The sequence below is a fragment of the Nycticebus coucang genome, chromosome 4 (assembly GCF_027406575.1).
Source record: "Nycticebus coucang isolate mNycCou1 chromosome 4, mNycCou1.pri, whole genome shotgun sequence".
NCBI classification, from domain to species: domain Eukaryota; kingdom Metazoa; phylum Chordata; class Mammalia; order Primates; family Lorisidae; genus Nycticebus; species Nycticebus coucang.
In genome coordinates this window covers 96,259,150-96,279,585 of record NC_069783.1, presented here as the reverse complement: position 1 = coordinate 96,279,585, position 20,436 = coordinate 96,259,150, and the positions used below count along the sequence as shown (strand labels likewise).

The 20,436-nt window shown below is 38.1% G+C and overlaps 1 protein-coding gene across 32 annotated transcripts in view; it reads right to left on the bottom strand.

The window, feature by feature from the left end:
- The window catches only part of MAP4K4 (mitogen-activated protein kinase kinase kinase kinase 4), a 209,587-nt gene that overhangs the window by 47,976 nt on the left and 141,175 nt on the right, over positions 1 to 20,436 (bottom strand). For all 32 annotated transcript variants that reach the window (XM_053587160.1, XM_053587162.1, XM_053587169.1 and 29 more), the window contains exons 5-11: positions 20,301 to 20,411; positions 16,179 to 16,269; positions 13,848 to 13,978; positions 11,233 to 11,287; positions 9,797 to 9,875; positions 4,020 to 4,195; positions 1,633 to 1,705 (exon numbers count right to left, since the gene is read on the bottom strand). In XM_053587160.1, the coding sequence (XP_053443135.1) occupies positions 1,633 to 1,705; positions 4,020 to 4,195; positions 9,797 to 9,875; positions 11,233 to 11,287; positions 13,848 to 13,978; positions 16,179 to 16,269; positions 20,301 to 20,411 (716 nt within the window). The remainder of the gene's footprint in view (positions 1 to 1,632; positions 1,706 to 4,019; positions 4,196 to 9,796; positions 9,876 to 11,232; positions 11,288 to 13,847; positions 13,979 to 16,178; positions 16,270 to 20,300; positions 20,412 to 20,436) is intronic.

Sequence of the window (20,436 nt, the reverse complement as noted above, 5' to 3'; positions counted from 1 at the left end):
GCAGGGGTCTCAGGGCAAGTTCACAGCATGCTGTCCTGTAAGTGCGACAGCAGCACCAGCATCCCCTTCTACATCCATTCTGAGCTCCTCCGAGGCCAGGGAGGCAACTAATATATCCATAGAAATGGCTGTGTCCACAATCAATAGTCACGTGTCTTCTTTTATTTATTTAGTGAATAAAAATTCTATCCTAGATGTTGCTTAATAAGACATTACTATTTATGATTCTCACAACAATTTATACTCTATAAAACAAAAGAAATCACCTTTGTTTACTTCACTAGTTCTTCTCTACCCACCTTATTTTCCTATAGTAAACAGAAACATCAGAGCACTTTTCAGAGTACTTACTGTTTCTTCATCCTCATCTGGTCAACCACCACGCCTGGTCATGTACTTCTCCAGCCTACTTTGCTAGAGTCAGCAGCTGGGCTCAAGTGGGTCCCATGAATTAGCCATTGGACAGATTGCTTAAACAGCATCCCTCCTAGCTGATCTCCCTACTAAGAGTTACTTCTCCACTTCCACACCAGTTGGAATAACAGGGCAAACAAATCTCTTTAAATCGCCTCTTTCATTTTATCAAGTTCTTTTTCAAAAATACAGGAGATCCTCTGTAAGTTAACCACCCCAGGGACTATAACATACAGAGGTGATCAACATAAGGAACTAGGCTTCCTGTACTGATAAGGACATGTGGTGCATGTCCAGTCTGTGAAGATTAGGTCAATATAAGGAGATGGTCAGCGCAGGAAGGTTCTACTGTAATTATATTACTCATGAAATTAGTTCAAATTCCTATAAAATTTTTAGTCTAGAATGGATTAAAATCTCTAAGAAGAAAAAGATACTATGGAGTTTCTTTACCAAATTCTCTTTCTTCAAACCCCCATTCTCTGGCAAGTGGCTCCCCACAGGCCTCTCAACACCCCTCTCAGCATTCTTTTGTTCCATTGATCAGCCACATGCAGCTGCTGCATGAACACCTGACAGGCAATCCCATTAGTAAAATCCAAAAATCCTTTATTTTCTGATTAATCAGTTGTTAGGAGGTTTAAGCTATCAGTTTGAACTCCTCAAGCTTCTGCTTTGCTATACCCTGAGAAGGTACAGATGAACTAAAACACACAACATAAAATGGATTCAAGAAAACATACTCAAATGAGCGAAATCAAATGCTGATAACCACTTTTGTGGAAAGAGCAAAAACAAAAAAAAGTATGGGGGCGGGGGAACTACAGTTCTCCAACAGAGGTCCTGCTGGGCCCCTTGGCAGACCTGTTCTTTATGTAGGAATCTTCTACTACACACTAGAAAACCATTACCATATGTGCCTCCTGGAACAAAAAACTGCCAGGGCAACCTCCCCCACCCAGCCTCCAACCCTTGTAAGTGACACGGGGAGGTGACACAATGCAATCCTTGGTAAAGAACCACTGGGTAAGAGGATCTAAAGAAGAAAAACATTTATAGGAATCTATCAGAGAATAGAGAGGAATGGGAGATAGTAGGGCAGTAAGGCACTTTCAAAGTAGTTTAAGATGCCTTCTACTACGCAGGAGTCTTCTGACATCCTGGCAGAAGTTAGATCTCTTCAACAAGCAGGATGCTAGACAGTGGTTCTGTGGTTACCTTGGCTCTCCTTCCTGTTCAGGCACTTCCTCCTCTTCCTCCTCACTCCCACTGTACTCATACTCAGTTTCATCTGTGAAGAAAAGAACAAGATAAATGGGACAGTTCACAAGTCCTGACACTTATCCGTTCAGACAAGCACCTCCAAGAGCATTATAGCAAAAAATATACAAAATGTTTCTTGTATAAAAAGCTACTTATATGGAGAACTTGGGGAGGAGGGTGACACAGCAAATTCCAATACTGATCAGTGGCAATTCCCTGGGCTAGACTAACATAGAACACTCAATTCTGGAACATTCAAGATAATCTTTTAAGAGGATGCACTGCTGAGGGGATGCAGGATTATGAGAGGGGCTCCAGAGTCCACGGCATACAGGAAAAGCAGCCCAAGAACACCAGCAAATTCATATAAGTCTATTTTGATGCCACAATTCAAAAGAGAGAGAGATGTAACAGCTGACACTATGACAAACCAGAGAATTTATTAGATTATTTTTAGCAATTGGGGGAACCAGAGAGAGTACAGCAGAAAGAAAAGTCTAATGGATGGACAAAAAGTGAAGCATTAAGTAGGTAACTATAGCAAGAAACAAAGAAACAAACAAACAACAACAAACTAAAATATTACCAGAAATACCAACAGGAAAAACCAGGCGAAAACTAAGAAGAATGCAACAAAAACTGTTCTACATCTGCATTGACTCTGGTTAAATACCAAAAGAAAAAAAAAATTGTTCTACTTAGACCAAACTTCAAACAAAAGTTTCAACATGAGTAACTCATTTCTACAGGTTTTATACTATTTTCCCAAAAGTAACGGACAATTTTATCGGTCCCCTCACTTAATGTCAGTATCTAACTTAAAAGGCAGCGATTTAAGTCCAGAGAGCAGGCAGAACAGATTTAAAAAACAAAGTCTACTGACAAAAAATACATTTTAATTTTTTTTAAGAGATACAGAAGATGAAAATCAGTTTCCTGGTAAGAAAAATGAGCCTAGCACACATAATTCAGGACAAATCTATCAGTGTATACGTATGATATTATTTCTTTTCTGTGAAAGACAATCAAAAGCTATATAATTTTAACAGACATTTAGATATACACAGATTTTAAAAGATATGTAGTCATAGCAGGCAGATATATGCTAATTTCTAAGGGAAATTCTAACCTAAATAATCTTTGGAATCCTTTAAATAGGTACTTTGCTATGTCTAAAATTTTATACTACAAACTATTAATACTAATTATAGATGAGAGTTAAGGGTATTTGTAAGAAGAATCCAGAGAAATAAAGAGGTCACTATGACTTGAAGATTGAACGAGGGAAGATACTTTGCTGCTTCCATCTGCAAAATACAAATACTGAGGAATGTGTGAGCTGACCCAGGCTAAGTATTTAGCAGATGCTTGGCACACAGCAAGTGTCCCATGAATGTTAGCTACACTAAGTAAAGTAATGGGAAAATGATCCAATATGCAAATAATTTATTTACAAAAATAGGACTACCATGTCAACTAAGAGTTAAGAGGAAAAAGTCTTGCTTCAATATTTATTTTGGTTCATAACGAATGCATAAATATACAAAGCTTAGTTATGACAATAAATCAGAGAGGAGAAGTTATTTGGAGCAATGATGATTACTATGAATATACTTAAGTTGTGTAAGACTCAAATGAACATGCAAAAAGTTCAATATTGGCCTCCACAATGACGCTGATCAACTCTTTCACTGCCTTGAACTTGCTTTTTTGTTTCTACTTTGGCCTTAAAATTTGAGTGCCTGGAAAAAGTTCCTTACCAAGATGCCAGTTACCTAAATATTATTCTATAAAGTTACTGCGAGGATCCACAAAACAGAAAAGCAACAAGAACTAGCAGCCTCAGAGAAGGTGGCTGAGAAAAGATGCTAATGGAGCTCGAACAGCACCTTGCTAGACGGAATGGAAACAAGAAGGCCTTCGGGGTACGTGTGTACAGTCTGTGTAAAGATATAAAACAAGGATACTAAGGACAGAACGGAAACTTCAGTAATTAGCACAAGAGCACACCTGTGGCCCAAGCCTAACCACACGCCCATGAGGTTGAAGGAAGGCAGTTCCTCAAGCAGGAGAGTGACATTGAGGAACATACTGATGCTGATGTTCACAGCAGGGGCTCAATAAACTCCAAGTGAAGTACCCAACGAACACACCCAAGATGAAATAAAACAAGGAGCCACTGGACTCTGGGCCTGATCCCTGAACTGCACGACAGAGACAAACTCCCACAGCCCTGGACACATGAGCACAAACTCACAGCCGGGAAAAGAACAACACGTTCTAGCTGAGAAGAACCTAAAATTAAAAATGTAAAAGAAGGAACACAGAAACAGGTTTTATACCTTTTTCTCCTCTCTTTTTTCTGGTCCGATCTATATGATCCTTAAGCTGGATTCTAACTTGCCTTTCATTTGGTTGATCCCTTATAAAGGGATGTTTTAAAAGCTGCTCTGTGGAGGGCCGCTGCATGTAGTTCTTCACCAGGCACCCTTCTATAAAACTAAAAAATTTCTTTGACCTGTAAAAAGAAGAAAAAAAAAAAACATCAAATTTCTACAACAAAGAGTAAAAAGCTCCAAAGTATCAATAACTTAAAGATAGCTTCAGAATTCACTGTGAACATTCTACAAATGCACAGAATTAACATGTGGAACATAGAAAGGAACTCAGGACCTGGGGATTGGGAGCATTAAATCTAGCACAGATTAAGCACTTCACTGTCTGCTGTTTACACACCACAAACAGGGAGCTATGAAGAAAGCCAGATTTAAATTAAAATTGTTTTTTAATCACTTAATCACAAGAGAGGATGAAGAGGGAAGTCTCTGGTGAAATGAGGGCAGACAGAGAGAAAATATGCCTGGTATCTTAAAAAAAAAAAAAAAGGACAGGTATTGGGGATGACAAAAGGAGCTAAATCCATGATTAAATGATGGGACTCTCAAACCTGTTAATTTGACATTTCAATCCAAGTTTCAAACTGGCTGACATATCAGGTCTTAATGTTTAACATACAATGTAGAAATTTTAGTATTTGGGGGGCCAATGAGTTTGTCGCCTACATTTGCCATACTAGACACTTTCACTCTTGCTTGTTTCTCCAAGCCTAGTTCATGACGACCTCAGTCCTAGTCCAGGTTGAGACACTTCTCATCCTATCTTGTGAGACTCATCTCAGGAATCATCAGTTTGACAAAACTACTGGCAACATTCTGCCCTGTACAATGCCCTAAGTTAGAATCTTTCTTCTGGGGTTCATGCTCCAAGTTAGAGTCTTTCTCCTAGGGTTATCAGTTTTGTTGTTGTTGTTTTGAGACAGTGTCTTACCATAATAGCCCAAGATAGAGTGCTGTGGAGTCATAGCTCACAGCAACCTCAAACTCTTGGGCTTAAGTGATTCTCTTGCCTCAGCCTCCCAAGTAGCTGGGACCACAGGTGCCCGCCACAATCCCCAGCTATGTTTTTGTTGTAGGTATCATTGTTGTTTAGCAGTTCCAGGCCAGGTTTGAACCTGCCAGTCCTGGTATATGTGGCTGGCACCCTAACCACTGAGCTACAGGCGTAACCAAGGGTTATCAGTTTTAACAGACTTTTAATGAACTGTGCACTTTATGTTATGTTTCTGTGCCCCCTACAAGTCAAGAATTAGTATCTATTTTTTATTCTACCAGCAATGCTCAACACTAAGTATGGCACACCACAATAGGTACGTAATAAATTTTTGTTGAATGAATGAGTTATTCAGTCTTTTAAAATGGTATTCGTAAAATTGGTTCAGTCATTTCTGTTGTCTTATATTCCCATTAACACTTCTATTTATCAGAAAGAAAACCTTGAATAGCCAAGACATTACTCAAAAATAAAAACAAAGCAGGAGGCATCACGCTACCAGACCTCAGACTATACTACAAATCGACAGTGATCAAAACAGGATGGTACTGGCACAAAAACAGAGAAGTAAATGTCTGGAACACAATAGAGAACCAAGAGATGAATCCAGCTAATTACCGTTATTTAATCTTTGACAAGCCAATTAAAAACATTCAGTGGGGAAAAGATTCCCTATTTAACAAATGGTGCTGGGTGAACTGGCTGGCAACCTGTAGAAGACTGAAACTGGACCCACACCTCTCACCATTAACCAAGATAGACTCTCACTGGATTAAAGATTTAAACCTAAGACATGAAACTATAAAAAATACTAGAAGAGAGTGTAGGGAAAACCCTTAAAGAAATTGGGTTGGGCGAGTTTTTTGAGAAGGACCCCCCGGGCAATTGAAGCTGCTTCAAAAATACACTATTGGGACTTGATCAAACTAAAAAGCTTCTGCACAGCCAAGAACACGAGTAAGTAAAGCAAGCAAACAGCCCTCAGAATGGGAGAAAATATTTGCAGGTTATGTCTCCGACAAAGGTTTAATAACCAGAATCCACAGAGAACTCAAACGCATTAGCAAGAAAAGAACAAGGGATCCCATCGCAGGCTGGGCAAGGGACTTGAAGAGAAACTTCTCTGAAGAAGACAGGCTCACGGCCTTCAGACATATGAAAAAATGCTCATCAAAAAAAATAAAATAACATAAAAATAAAATAAAAAAAAGAAAAATGCTAATCATCTTTAATCATCAGAGAAATGCAAATCAAAACTACTTTGAGATATCATCTAACTCCAGTGAGACTAGCCTATATCACAAAATCCCAAGACCAGAGATGTTGGCGTGGATGTGGAGAAAAGGGAACACTTTTGCACTGCTGGTGGGAATGCAAATTAATACATTCCTTTTGGAAAGAGATATGGAGAACACTTAGAGATCTAAAAATAGATCTGCCATTCAATCCTGTAATCCTTCTACTGGGCATATACCCAGAAGACCAAAAATCACACCATAACAAAGATATTTGTATCAGAATATTTATTGCAGCCCTATTCATAATTGCTAAGTCATGGAAAAAGCCCAAGTGCCCATCGATCCATGAATGGATTAATAAATTGTGGTATATGTACACCATGGAATATTATGCAGCCTTAAAAAAAGATGGAGACTTTACCTCTTTCATGTTTACATGGATGGAGCTGGAACATATTCTTCTTAGTAAAGTGTCTCAAGAATGGAAGAAAAAGTACCCAATGTACTCACCCTTATTATGAAACTAATGTAGGACCTTCACGTGAAAGCTATAACCCAGTTACAACCTAAGAATAGGGAGAAGGGGGAAAGGGAGGGGAGGGAGGGGGGAGGTAGGTGGAGAGAGGGGGATTAATGGGATTACACCTGTGGTGCATCTTACAAGGGTATATGTGAATCCTAGTAAATGTGGAATGTAAAGGTCTTAGCAAAATAACTAAGAAAATGCTACGAAAGCTATGTTAACTAGTGTGATGAAAATGTGTCAAACGATCTATGAACCAAGTGTATGGTGCCCCATGATCATACTAATGTACACAGCTATGATTTAATAAAAATAAAACAAACAAACAAAAAACCACTATTTTTCTTAATTCAATAAATATTTATGTTATCAACTATTTGCATTTGTCTATGTTTGGCTCTGTAAGAAATACATATTGGAAGTAGAGCAGAGGAAATTTAGGTACACAACAGCAGAAGAATAATCAAATTACAGAGGGGGGAAAAACCCACAACTATTACAGTGAGTTGGGTATCAAGATAAAGTAGAGTATTTGATATTTATAGGGTGGAAGAGAAAAGACAGCATTCCAGAGTGAAAAATAACATGAACAAAGGTAGAAAAGTGTCAAAAGAAGAAGAATCACTTTCTGAGGTTAACATGAAAAATAGAAAAGAATGGAAAAATACGTCAGGGTAGCTCACAGAAGACCAAAGTCATTTGAAGAAGCTATTACTATATTCTGTGTTTAATGTGGAAACATGAAACATGAAATAGTGAAATGCTCTGACACAGAGAGTCCTAAACTCCAATGCCCACAAAATCATCTAAGGGAGTTCTTTAAAAATACAAATACCTGAGTCACTATCCAGACTAGAAATTTGGGGGCTAGAACCCTAAATTAAAAGAGTCCAAAGGGACTACTATGTACTGTGTCAAGAGACTAACATTTGGGAATCAATGACCTATAGTATATTCTTTAAAATCATTGATCAGATTCTATTGGAAGAAATGACATGGATCATCTTTTGAAGGCTGCTTCTCCAAAAACAGCAGCAGAGATTTACATCTAGCAGTTAGAGGACAGCAATCACAAAGGAAGGATGTTATTGTCTATAATCATTTCATCGCTTTAGCGTATTTGGGTAACGTAAGAACGGTGATATAAAATGAAGTGGCATCTCTTCAACTTTAAAGACCAATAAAGACTTATGTCAACAAAATCAAATAGAGAAAAAGAAAGGGGAAAAGGAATTAATGCTTAGTTTACCATGAGCTAGAGATAATGAGTTACTTTAGCCCCTTAGCCTACTTCCGGGTGATATCCACTATGCCCAGCTGGTTTCCCTAGGGGGAACGACCCATGGGTATCCAGAGCTATCGTGTCTTAACAAGGAGAACAACTGGGGCCAGAATCTTTGCAACTGTGTGACAGTAAGAATCCCTTTAAACATGGGTGAACAGAATTAGACAACCTCAGTTATCTGGAATCAAATGTGGCTAAAGTTAGTATATAAAAAAGGGAAAAATCCTGCTAGCAAAAAAAGGTGAAGAAAGAATGTTAAAAATTTGAGGGCAGGGACAGCAAGGAACAGGGGAAAGCATGAAGGAAAATGCATGCGTATGCAAGTCTATAAAAGGGAAAAAGAAACTGCAAAACACCGGAAGGTGAACAACCAAAAAAAAAAAGAGCAGACAGAAACAGCTAAAAGCCTAAAATCCAGAATGGAAAGCTTAGCATTGAGATCTTCTGCCCATCTCAGAAGAGTTAAGAAACTGGACGGCCAGGTATGCCTGTAATCCCAGCACTTTGGGAAGCCAAGGCAGAAGGATTTCTTGAGGTCAGGAATTCAAGACCAATCTGAGTAACATATTGAGTCTTGTCACTACAAAAACATAAAAATGTGGTGGTGTGCAACTGTGGTTCCAGCTACCTGGGAGGCTGAGGGCTGAGGCAGAAGGATCACTTAAGCCCAGGAGTTTAGGGTTGCAGTGAGCTCTGACAACACCACTGCACTCCAGCCCAGACTCTGTCAAGAAAGAAACAGACAGACAGACAAGAAAGAAAGAAAGAAAAGGAAAGGAAGGAAGGAAAGGAAGGAAGGAAGGAAGGAAGGAGAAAGACAGAGACAGGAAGAAAGAAAAGAAAGAAAGAGAAACTTAAGAAGAGATAGCATTTCTTTAAAAACTACTGAGAATGGTTTCAAAAAGAATAAAAAATAAATAAACCATAGGTGAGCAACAATAAGATAAGCCCAAGAAAAGAGAAAGAGGAACAGAAAAAGAAAGGAAAAGAGACCCATGAATGAGATTGTGTAGGGACAAAAACTAACAGCAAAGGACCCAGGAAACCAGTTCAGGAGGAATTGAGTAGACTGATTTTTAAGCCAACCCCAACAGCACATTCACACAGTGCTGGGATTCTAAAAGCTTTCCTCAGTAAAGGTGGCCATCCTCTCTCTCCACGTGAACCAGTATTTTGTTCAACAAATGCGTAAGTTACAAGAAGATGGTAAGGTGTGACTCAAGGAGACAGGAACATCCTGCTAACGTGCTCTTCTGGAATAAAAAAGGATATGTCTAAGTTCAAATTTTTAAAAAATAATTATAGTAAAAGCTCCCCATTAATTTGAAAATACTATTTCACTTGAGGAATTACAAGTCAACACAGCTTTGCTTTTTTAATGGAAAGATGTTTAGAAACATATTACAATTAAAAGAATGTTTAAATATTAAAATAGAACTTCCTTCTTTAACCATGTTATGGTGTATAATACTTGTCACCACTGTAATTCAAAGAGAGTTTATCAAGAAAAAATTTCATTAAAAAAATTAGTGCATCTTTAATTGTTTTAGGGCACTGGTTCTTGTGATCTTCAGAATTAGAAGAGCCAGAATTTTGTCTCAGAGGAAAGTAAAACTAAAAAGAAACTTTTTTCTTTTTTTTAAAGGAAAGGAACAACAACAACAAAAATCATATATAGCTTACCATTTTTTTGACTTCAGCCGGGGAGGAGGGTTTCTGGGAATGAGAAACAGTGCTCTCATTGGATGCATGTCACAGAGAGCTGGGGAGAGGAGATGGTCGTGTCAGCATTGCACTTACTCAACTCATTAATGATTTGTAGGTCTCGCTTACAACATCAACATCAAATGATCTGGCCCACCACCTGACCAATATGCTTCATATCATGCAGTCTAGTTATTTTAAACGTTAGGGCATACCTTGAATTTCTCATTTAAAAATAGCAAAACAGAAGAAAAAGGGCAAAAAGAGGAACATACAACCCCAAATAGATACTGGAAGTTTTCATAATTCAAAGTCTTAAAGGAATTAATGCTTAAGTTTTTAAAACATCTGTAAGATTACAATGAAAATGATTGTATTTTCATAGGGCTGTTGCATGGATTAAGTAATATGTAGCTTGCAAAGGCCTACGCACAAATGCCTAGAACAGAATAAGCACAGCTAGGCCCTGCAGAAATGTTAACTATTTGTTGTGATAGCTAATACAAAAAGCAAAATTGTAAGTGTAAAATGGATTAATTCTGTGCAATTACTATTTGTTCTCCTGTCATAAGCACTAAGATGTCACCAGAGGCAATGTGCATTTTCATATTTCTTTACCTTCAAGAGCATATTACAGGGCACCCGGGAAATGGGAGGTGGGGAAGCAGGCAATACTACTCCCATTGTGAATGAAAGCTGAGAGAGAGGATCAAGCAATACAACCCTGTCTCATTCTGTATAGGGCTACATGAGGGAATGTTCAGGTTCAAGGCAGACACACATTTCTGTATTCCAAACTAAATTTTGGTTGTCAATAAATGTTTTTCATTCATTCAACAAATATTTATTTCAGCAGCAACTCTGTATGAGGCAGTTACACATTCTTAGCGTACATCTTTTTTTAAAAAGACCAGCAGAAAATGCTAGCTTTTTCCTCTGTTCTCTACATTTCTACTCTGTCCCTGATCAAAAATCAATTTTATCAAGTTTTCATGGATTTAATCCAAAGAAGAAACACTCATACAAAATTCCACAGGTCATAAGCAAAAAAATTTTCTATAGAGAAAAGGTTATGCCTCCATTTGTACAGTCAAAACTTAAGTACTACTAAAATGTCATGTATTAGAACCAATTTCAGTGAATACATTTAAATCGTAGAAAGAAAAAATATTATTGCATGATATCAGTGTAATTTCAGGCCACACATGTGAATACAACTTAAAAGGAAAATGTAGCCTATAAGATCTCTAGGGATCTCCAAGAGAAATAGCATTGGCCAAGAATTCCTTTTACATCTAAAACTTTACTGTATTATAATTCCTTCATCTAAATGGCTCATCAGAAATGGCTTTATCCATGAAGCTGTTCCTTTTGAAGTCTTGGGGCTAGGCTGAAAAGGATAGAAAGTTACTTACGGGGAGCACCTTCTGCCATCTCAATGGCTGTAATGCCACAAGACCAAAGGTCACTCTGCAAAAATAAAACAGTACGTTATAGATATCACATTTGCTATGAAGCCATTAACTTACATTTCTGACTATTTCCGCAAGTAAAATAAAAACTTTCTTTGCTATAAAAGCCAGAAGAAAATGCACCAGGAAATTAAAAGCACAAACAGATTTGTATAAACATGAATAAATGACAAAATAAAGATAAAATTTATATATTAATTAAAACGACCCACATTTACAAACAAACTAGAGATGGTCCATTTAAAAGCCTGTCTGTATGGGTGGTGCCTGTGGCTCAGTGGGTAGGGTGCAAGCCCCATATACGTAGGGTGGCGGGTTCAAACCCAGCCCCGGCCAAAATGCAACAAAAATCAGCTGGGCGTTGTGGCGGGTGCCTATAGTCCCAGCTACTTGGAACGCTGAGGCAAGAGAATCACCTAAGCCCAGGAGTTGGAGGTTGCTGTGAGCTATGATGCCATGGCACTCTACTGAGGGCAATAAGGTGAGACTCTGTCTCAAGAAGGAAAAATAAAAATAAAAAAGCCTGTCTCTAGCTGCTGGTGAATTGTCAGTTTACTATTTGGTATGTTTCTCCATTTCCTTATAAGCACTCAATCACTTAAGACTCCTCGCCAAGATTTATGCTTGTTTTTATGTTTTACATTAATATCTCAAACTTAATTCCAGGATGTAAAAGTTTAAAGGCCAGAGAGCAATCCTTACAAAATGTTCACAACTGGAATCAGAAAATCTATCATAGTCTACTAATTTAAAACATGCTGTTGAGCGTTATTCTCCACCTTCAACCAAATAAAGTCTTTCTCTGCATGTAATTTTCTCTTTCTGATCCCCCTGAGATATTAAATTTAAAATCTGATTTCAACTTTATTCACTACATAAGTTATATGAAGACAGGCATTTTTGTCTGTTTTATTCGCTTTTGTATCTGATAGACACTCTATAATAAATATTGGCTGATGAAAGAAAGTCTTATCAGTGAATATTTCCTTTAAGTCCAAAAAGGATTTTTAAAAAGCAGATATAGTTATTGTCATTAGTATACTTTTGTTTGTATGTTATCCTAACCAAGAAATTAGCTGAAGTTTTTCAGCTTAAGAGTTTTCTACATAACCTAATAAGTATCTTTAAAAGTTTAAACAAATATGCTTGAATACAAGAATAAGGATAGGTAAGGCTATGAATTCTTCCCTTATTTCTAAGAAGTTGTCTATACTGCAGGTGTACAAAGGGGTTTGCCTCCTCAACCCAGGAACTGCTCTAAGGAGCAGCAGGGGTGGGGCACGTGGTTTTGTAGGTCCCCTGGTTTTGTAGGTCCCCTGGTGTGAGGCAGGCAAAGTACCCCTTATCTCCTGTGAGATGACCTTCTAAGAAGGTTTTCCTTGGTAGTAATTGAACCTTTCCATTTAGAGGAAACAGGCTAAATGACATTACAAAGAAGTAATCAGACAAATACAGAGCACAGGACCTTTTACAACAGGTCCATCCTCTTCAGCAAGTCATAATTTCATAGAAGGGATGGGAAGGTGGTAATCTAGATTAAAAGACACTCAAAAGCCAAGCAACCTAATGGTATTTTTTCCTATACTAGACACTGATTTGGACAAACCAGCTGGGTATGTTAAGAAGTTAAAAATAACTTCTTTTTCTATAGGTATAATGGAATTTGGGGGAGGTTGGAAATGTCTTCAATTTTAGAGATATTTAACAACATAGCAAATAGTAGAAAGTCATAAAGTCTGTAATCTATTTTAAAATACTTCAACATATTAAAAATAAAATAAAAATTCCTTTTAATGGTAAGCTTACATTAAGCCTAATTGGGTATTTATAATAAATACTAAAATACATTGGAGACTATTAAGACATGAACTCAATTTTGAAAATCATTAACAGATACATTAACCACTCTGGCTCATTTAATTAAGGTTTTTGTTTTTAATAGTTTTTGTATATATAGTCAACCTGTGTCTGATTTTCAAACATGGATTTTACACCTAAATCAAAAAAGTGCATTACTGATTCAAGACCCTAGAGGTCACTCTAATAACTTAAATACATCTGCAAACTCAATCAAAACTATAAAGCTCTTTAACATCTCTAAAATTTTGCATAAATGAAGTTATTTCTACATATTAACAATATTTTAAAAGGAATAAATATTTGATTCTAATACATTCGTGAAGTTTAAAAAGGGTGGCAAACAGGGGCACAAACATTTGATTTAAACTTTATTCCCTCCTCAACTACAAGTTATATGAGGGGCAGGTCTTTTTGTCTGTTTTATTCGCTCATTCATGATGAAAGTTCTAGGCACAAGAAAGTGCTCCAAATTATCTTGAAACCAGTATATTTCTCAGTGAGAACATAGGTGATACAAATGGACAAAACAGACAGCATCTAAACACTTTCCTGGGATATTTGTACATGCAGTAGTGTAGCCATGACTTATTCATGGCAAGAGCAGGCAGAGATGAGGCGTGTACAATTTGTAAGCAAAGCCCTCATCCCTCAGGAATGTCAGTGGCCCAGCAAAGGCCCACAGAGCAGGTGCCTCTCACCCTGTAGTCATAGGTGGCATCTGGGTTCTCATCACAGGCAATGACCTCGGGAGCCATCCAGTAGGGAGTGCCTATGAATGTATTTCTCCGCCCTACCGTCCTGTCCAGCTGTGCACTCACACCAAAATCGACTGCAGGAGGAAGAGAAAGGAAGGTAAAGTGGAATGCAATTAACAAACAAGATGTAATGTAAAAGGAGAAGGTATCTTTGTAGTCAACTGAAACAGAATGCTTCATGAACATGTAATTCTCAAGGCAGGCAGCATCAGAAATTAGTGTCCTTTATGGAGCCAAGCCACCAAGACTGCAAGACCTTCTACTAGAATGGAAGCTCCTGGTAGGCCAGGACCTAGTGGCCTTCCTGAGCTTCCCCAACAGACACCAGCAGAGGGCCTTTTGAATGAACCACAATCTTCAGTGCTTTCAGAGAATATGTCTCCCACGGACAAAAGCCCACTGTACTAAGCCTCTTACTGGAACTAAAAACCATATAAAGAGAAGACATCCACAAAGGTTTTCTTTGACGGAACATAGTACTGCATTAAATAAAGAGAACCAAGCTAAATCACAGAGTGATTTTTCAGAGTGATTTTTACGTTCCATCTGATTTTAAAATGATGGTAGTCTATAGTCTAAAGTTTAAGATGAATGGGAAGTAGCTGGCAGACAGTCCACAATCTAATGGAATCTTTGCCCATCAGTACCTGCCAACATCACCACTATCCATAGTGCCACTGCCTTAGCAGGAATGCGCAAAGATGGGGACTTTCTGCAAAAGGGGCTTTGAAGTGTTGAAATGATTTACGTGAGTTGCAGATTCAACTTCTGTGTACAAGACATGCTTGGGAAACAAGACATGCTGAGCAAGGGTGTGGACTCATTTGCTGAATCCTCCTCTTGAGAGAGATACACCAGTCACACAGTCAGTTCAGAAAGCCTATGCACGCTTCACAGCAATTTGGAAGGCAAGGGCAACCGACCCTGATTCCTCAGGGACTCTCATGGGCCAGGGCTGAGGGGTTGGAGATGAGAATAACTCAAGCGCCTCCTTCCTATCTTTGAGGGGAGTTTCTAAGTGGGCAGACTATTCTTCCACAGAAGACCACTAAGTGCAGGCACTATGCAAGAAAAGCAATGGTAATGATTTTATGTTTAAAATACACCTACAGTGACCATAATTTTTGAAACTAAAATGGATTAGATCGATATTAATATTAAGAATTTTTTCTTGTGATGCCTTAGTGGAAGAAAAATTAATGCTGTTTAAAACTTTCACAGACCCATTATATAAAAGTAGAATGAGAACAAGTTCAGGTCCAGCTAAAGGAAATAAGAAATACAAAGAACCATTATAAAATCATCTTCAGGAATACATAATGGGCTGCAGAAATCTACCTACTACAATGAAGTCACACATGCAGGGGTATCCAACCTTTTTTTATTCTCTGCCATACATTGGAAAAATAAAGAGTGGTCTTAGAACACACATTAAATATAAACACACATGAACACTGATTAGCAAAAAAATAAATGAAAGCTCTGTGCATACCTTTTGTGATATCTGACACCATAGACAAACAAAAAAAGGTCTCACAAAATCAGCACGTGGCCCTCAGGTCACAGGTTGGACACTCCTATAATGCTAAGTACCAGATTAAGAATACACCGGTGAATAAAAAATTCCAGTTGCTCCATTTCCAGAATTTAAATTCTGATAAAGGAGACAAAAACACAAATAAACAAATAACCATATATTTATAAATGTGAACAATACTAAATTGTTGTATTATGTATCCTGTATTATGAAGGAAACAAACAGAGGGTCAGAAAAAGACTCCTGGAGATGAAGAAAAAATTGTGACTTCAAGCTGTGGTCAAATACTGCCAATGACAGAATGGTATGTGTAAAGACCCTGAGATGAGTTCCAAGAAGTTCATAAAGTGACAGTGCTTGAGGAAGAAGCAAAGAAGGTAACAAAATGAGATGAGAAAAGTAGCAGGGACCAGACCTACAGGGTAAGGAATATACTTTATTCCAAGTAAAATAGGAAGCCACTAAGAGTCTTTAGGCAGGAAAGTGGTGTGATTTAAATATTAGTCTGGCTATTGTACAGAGGACAGAGCAGAGGGGAGAAGAATGGGAGAAGCAGGAGAGAAGGGAGGTGGGAGCCAGGCTAAGCCCCATTCCCATATTCTTAAGTAGAACCAAAATAGAAAACATGGGTAGTAGACTTGAACATTTGGCTTAACACAACCAGAGCAGAAAGTGTTGCTGGTTTGCACCAGGGCCAAGTACCACATATGAGATTATGCTGCGCCTCCACAACATACCAAGTTTCACCTCTGCATTCTCAGTCAGCAATACGTTCTGGCCCTTGATATCCCGGTGGATCACATGGTGAATGTGAAGATGTGCCAATCCCTAAACAGGAAAGACAGATCTGAATTTTAGTTATTTGTTGCTATAAGTAAACAGCCAGGAACACACCTTTGATTACTAAGTGTACATGTGGGTCAAAAGTTTTTGTGAACTCATATTTAGAACATAAAATTCACTCTCAGAGCATCCCCAGGAAGACATCACCAGTACTACCACACAGAAAGAGTTCTTCCTAGCCACAGCATCCCAACAGGCTAGGTTCCCCATGTGACCAGCATTACCACTTTCAAGCTGTGCCTTTAAGACACACTTTAGATTACCATCTGCAGTTTCTCTGCTATAATTTGTGCTATTTGTGTACAGAGTGGTTCCGTTCCCACGCTAAATGTCTATATTTCAGAGGGTGACCCCACGGGCATAGTTGAACTGAACACAACCCAGGGGAAAAGTGAAGGGCTAGAGAGGAGTTTTAAAATCTGGCTCTTCAACACTGGCTCGTCTTCCCACTGCATAATGAAAAATTGCTAAAGGCCAATCCAATCTACCTCCACCCCAACTTTAAAACAATTTTGCCCACAGGAGCCTTGTGCTCAAATAAAATTATCTTTCTTCCCTTCCCCAAGGAAACAAACCTTACTGGCTTATACTACTTTTTGATGACCTCGTACCTGGAATGAAGCCCAAAAGCATGTCTCTTACGAGAGGTGATAGAAGAACAAAAACATATGTTGCATCTAAATATGAACCAAAAGACAGCAATGCATCATTCTCACAACTCGTTTACTTGTTCTGTCCTTAGCTGGAGACACCAAATCTACATAGCATGCCTCCTTAAGACACAGTGACTATTTTCTCTGAAACATCTTAATCCAAAAAAGGCAGATTACAGGTAAGGATTTATTCAATTTTCCTATTTAACATTTTGGTGTGGAGTTTTATTGTCATTACTTTATAAGATACAAATTAAACACAAGAGCTACTCTAGAATACTAATTTTTCCAACAGAAATTTTTCTTTTTTTTTAATTGTTGGGGATTCATTGAGGGTACAATAAGCCAGGTTATACTGATTGCACTTGTTAGGTAAAGTCCCTCTTGCAATCAGCCTTCGTTTACTAGTCTGCATATGAAACAGAATAGTGCTTATTTGACAGCTTTATTGTTCACAACACAGGATGTGCAGTGTTACACCACAAAGCACTTACTAGGGGGAAAAAGCACTAAAAATAAATGGTACCTGGGTGCTATAGTTTGGAAATATATCCCTCCTATCATAGTGGTGTTACTGTGAACAGCAAAAGGAAAGCAGAAAAAAATATGGCTTCACTAATCCATTCATTTTGTTCTCTAACAAACTTCCTTACACTTTTATAGGATTATTTTAGCAACAAGCATAAGCAGCCACATCTTCTCAAGCAAATGTGGCCTGCATATGATTGTGCTCATTACCAACTGTAAATATATTAAATAATGCCCATTTCCCTGTCCTCCCTGCTGTAGGATCACTGGCTGCTTCATGGAAAATAGCTGAAAATATGTCTAACAGCTCTGTGAAAATGTTACCCTGAGTTATGATTATTTTAAACAATGAGAACATTGTATGAAGTACCTGCGACTATGTGTGTTCCAACTATTCCCATACTAGAAGTTAGGCCACAATATTTCCTCTTTAGCAGAGATACCAAGTCAAAAGACTCAGTAATACCCCATCCTAGAGCAAATATATCAGTGTCTCAAAACTGAGAAACATTTTTCCTACAACTCTCTCATTTGTGGACAAGGACCAGAGGACCTAATCAAAGCCTGTCCCTCAGTGTTGGTTATGGAAGCTGTAAGTTCCCATATTCAATGAAAGTACTAGTTTGTACTGAAATGAAAAAACTGCTGTGTAGAATGCGCATGGAACTGGGCTAAAAAAAAATGCTTCCTTTGCTGATATTCCTTTTGGTTCAGAGTTTCAGTGGGGTGACCCAGGAGAGCATTTCTACTGATGTCTGAGGCCTATATGCTATGGCTCTCACCCTTGTAAGGATCCTAACTTCTAAATCTAACATCTACTAAAGAATGAGGAAAAGTTTTGCCACTATGAAAACAGCTACCCACAACTGTGCCTTTGAGAACCCAGGTTATCTGCCTTCCTGTCCCATGAGACCTCCCCTCCAACTCATCATCTTGCTTTCTCTTTACCTAAACAAATGGTTAGTAACTCCTACAATAAACACACACTAAGGAGACATACCAACTCTCCCTGAGGAATTTGTTTTTACTTAATTTAAACTTTTGTCCTAAGGAGAAACCCCCGTTAAATGTAAGTGAAGGAAGCTCTTATTTCAGATGCCCACTCAGGTGGAAAAGTCTTGCTGGCTCTCAAAAAGCTGTCTACCTATTTACCATACTCAAGTTGAGCAGAGGCCTCAAACAACATAGGCTTCTTTTAAATACTGCCTGAGATCAGTGATGAAAAATGATTAAATGTACCTGTTACATATAATAAGTAAACAATGCTTACCTGGATATATAAAAACCTGATGTCTCAAGAACATTTGATGCCTAGGATATTATACTAAAAGTTATACACCAGGAAGGTGTGTGGGTATGGGGGTGTGTGTTTATAACACAGAATAATGACAACAGCTAATATCTGCTGATAGGTAGCAATGTATACACATTACATTAAATGTTAATATAGACTAACTCATTTAATTCTCTTAATAGCAATTTCACAGGGTTGGTATCTGAAATGTACAAAAGAGGAAAATAAGTCTTGAAAGTCAAATAACCTGGTACGCAGCAGATACACAGCAAAGGCAGGACTCAAACCCAAATCTAACTAACTCTAGCACCCAACTTCCTAAACACTGGTATATACCTACCTACCATGCTAAGAGTTCTAGCTATTAACATAATAAACTCATCTGCTCATTTACTGAATTGCTTTCTAGTGGTACAAGGCAGGACGCTTAGATTCCCACTTTTAGGCTCTGCTTTCTAATCAACTATAAAAGATAAGACCCTGGTATTTTAGTAATAGCATCTGCATGTGACTATGAAAAGATGGTTCTCCCAGGACCCCATTCTCTACCTCACAACTAGTCTTCTTAAAGGAATGGTCTATTTTCAAGGGCTCCGTAAATATATAAATAAAAAGAAATGAAATGTTTCCCTAGGAAGTCTATATGGAAGTCTTTACAACATGCAGTCCTCTATGAAACTTAAATATACAAAGTGAGATATCTTTACCTATGGATAAAAAGTAAAAGAATTAGCTACTTATAAGATTTTTTCTCTTAATGGGAGAAGCAGAAAAATTAGATTTCAGTTTAATTCCATAGTCTTTACTTTGAAAATGAGGTAGGTAAATAAAATGCAACCAAGTAATTTAAGTGTATAATTCAGCGGTGAAGTAGAAGACATAAACTGTGATAGCTGAATGGAGGAGAGCGACCCACTAGTAATGCACATGACCTTTCAAATACAAAATCCTAAAAGCCCTCTGCCTACACTGTCAGGTTCCACCAAATGGAATCTTTTAAAAGCACACAGTGGCAGTTCAGAAACTTAACTCTAAGATCATTAGCCAGATTCTCAAATAGCTGTAAATAACATTAGACATTAGAGCTTTTCTTCATAAATACTGCAACAGATTCTAACAACTAATGCCAAGATTGACAAGATGATTTTGAAAATCAGCATATAATACCATTAATATTAATTTATAAGCTTTATACAGAGGATGCCTATACAAACAGTAGAGATTATTTCGCTTCCCTTCTACTCTGATTTCCTTTTTAACTCCAAAGAAAAGTCACCATCAGGCATGTTGCGATGGCCTAGAAGATAAATTCAGGAAAATACAGAAAACTACTTTTGTTTCAGTCTACATTCTCTAGATATTTGCCAGAGTCAAATCATGAGGTACTTTAACTTACCGAAGCTAGCTACCAATACAGCCCCCGTGGTTGTCAAATGGGGAGTATCTGTGTACATATACAATGCAAAGAAATACTCGGGGCCAGGAAATTGAAAACGGAAGCACAAACGGGCGCAGGGACTGCAGCTGTGTGCTTGTCTTACCCTCAGGATTTCCCTGGAGATGTATGCGATCCAGTCTTCTTTGAGTGTGTTCCCTTTGGTGTTCTTCACAAGGTCCGTAATGGATCCAGCCCCACAGAACTCCATAACAAGCTACAAGGCAGACAAGACAGAAGGT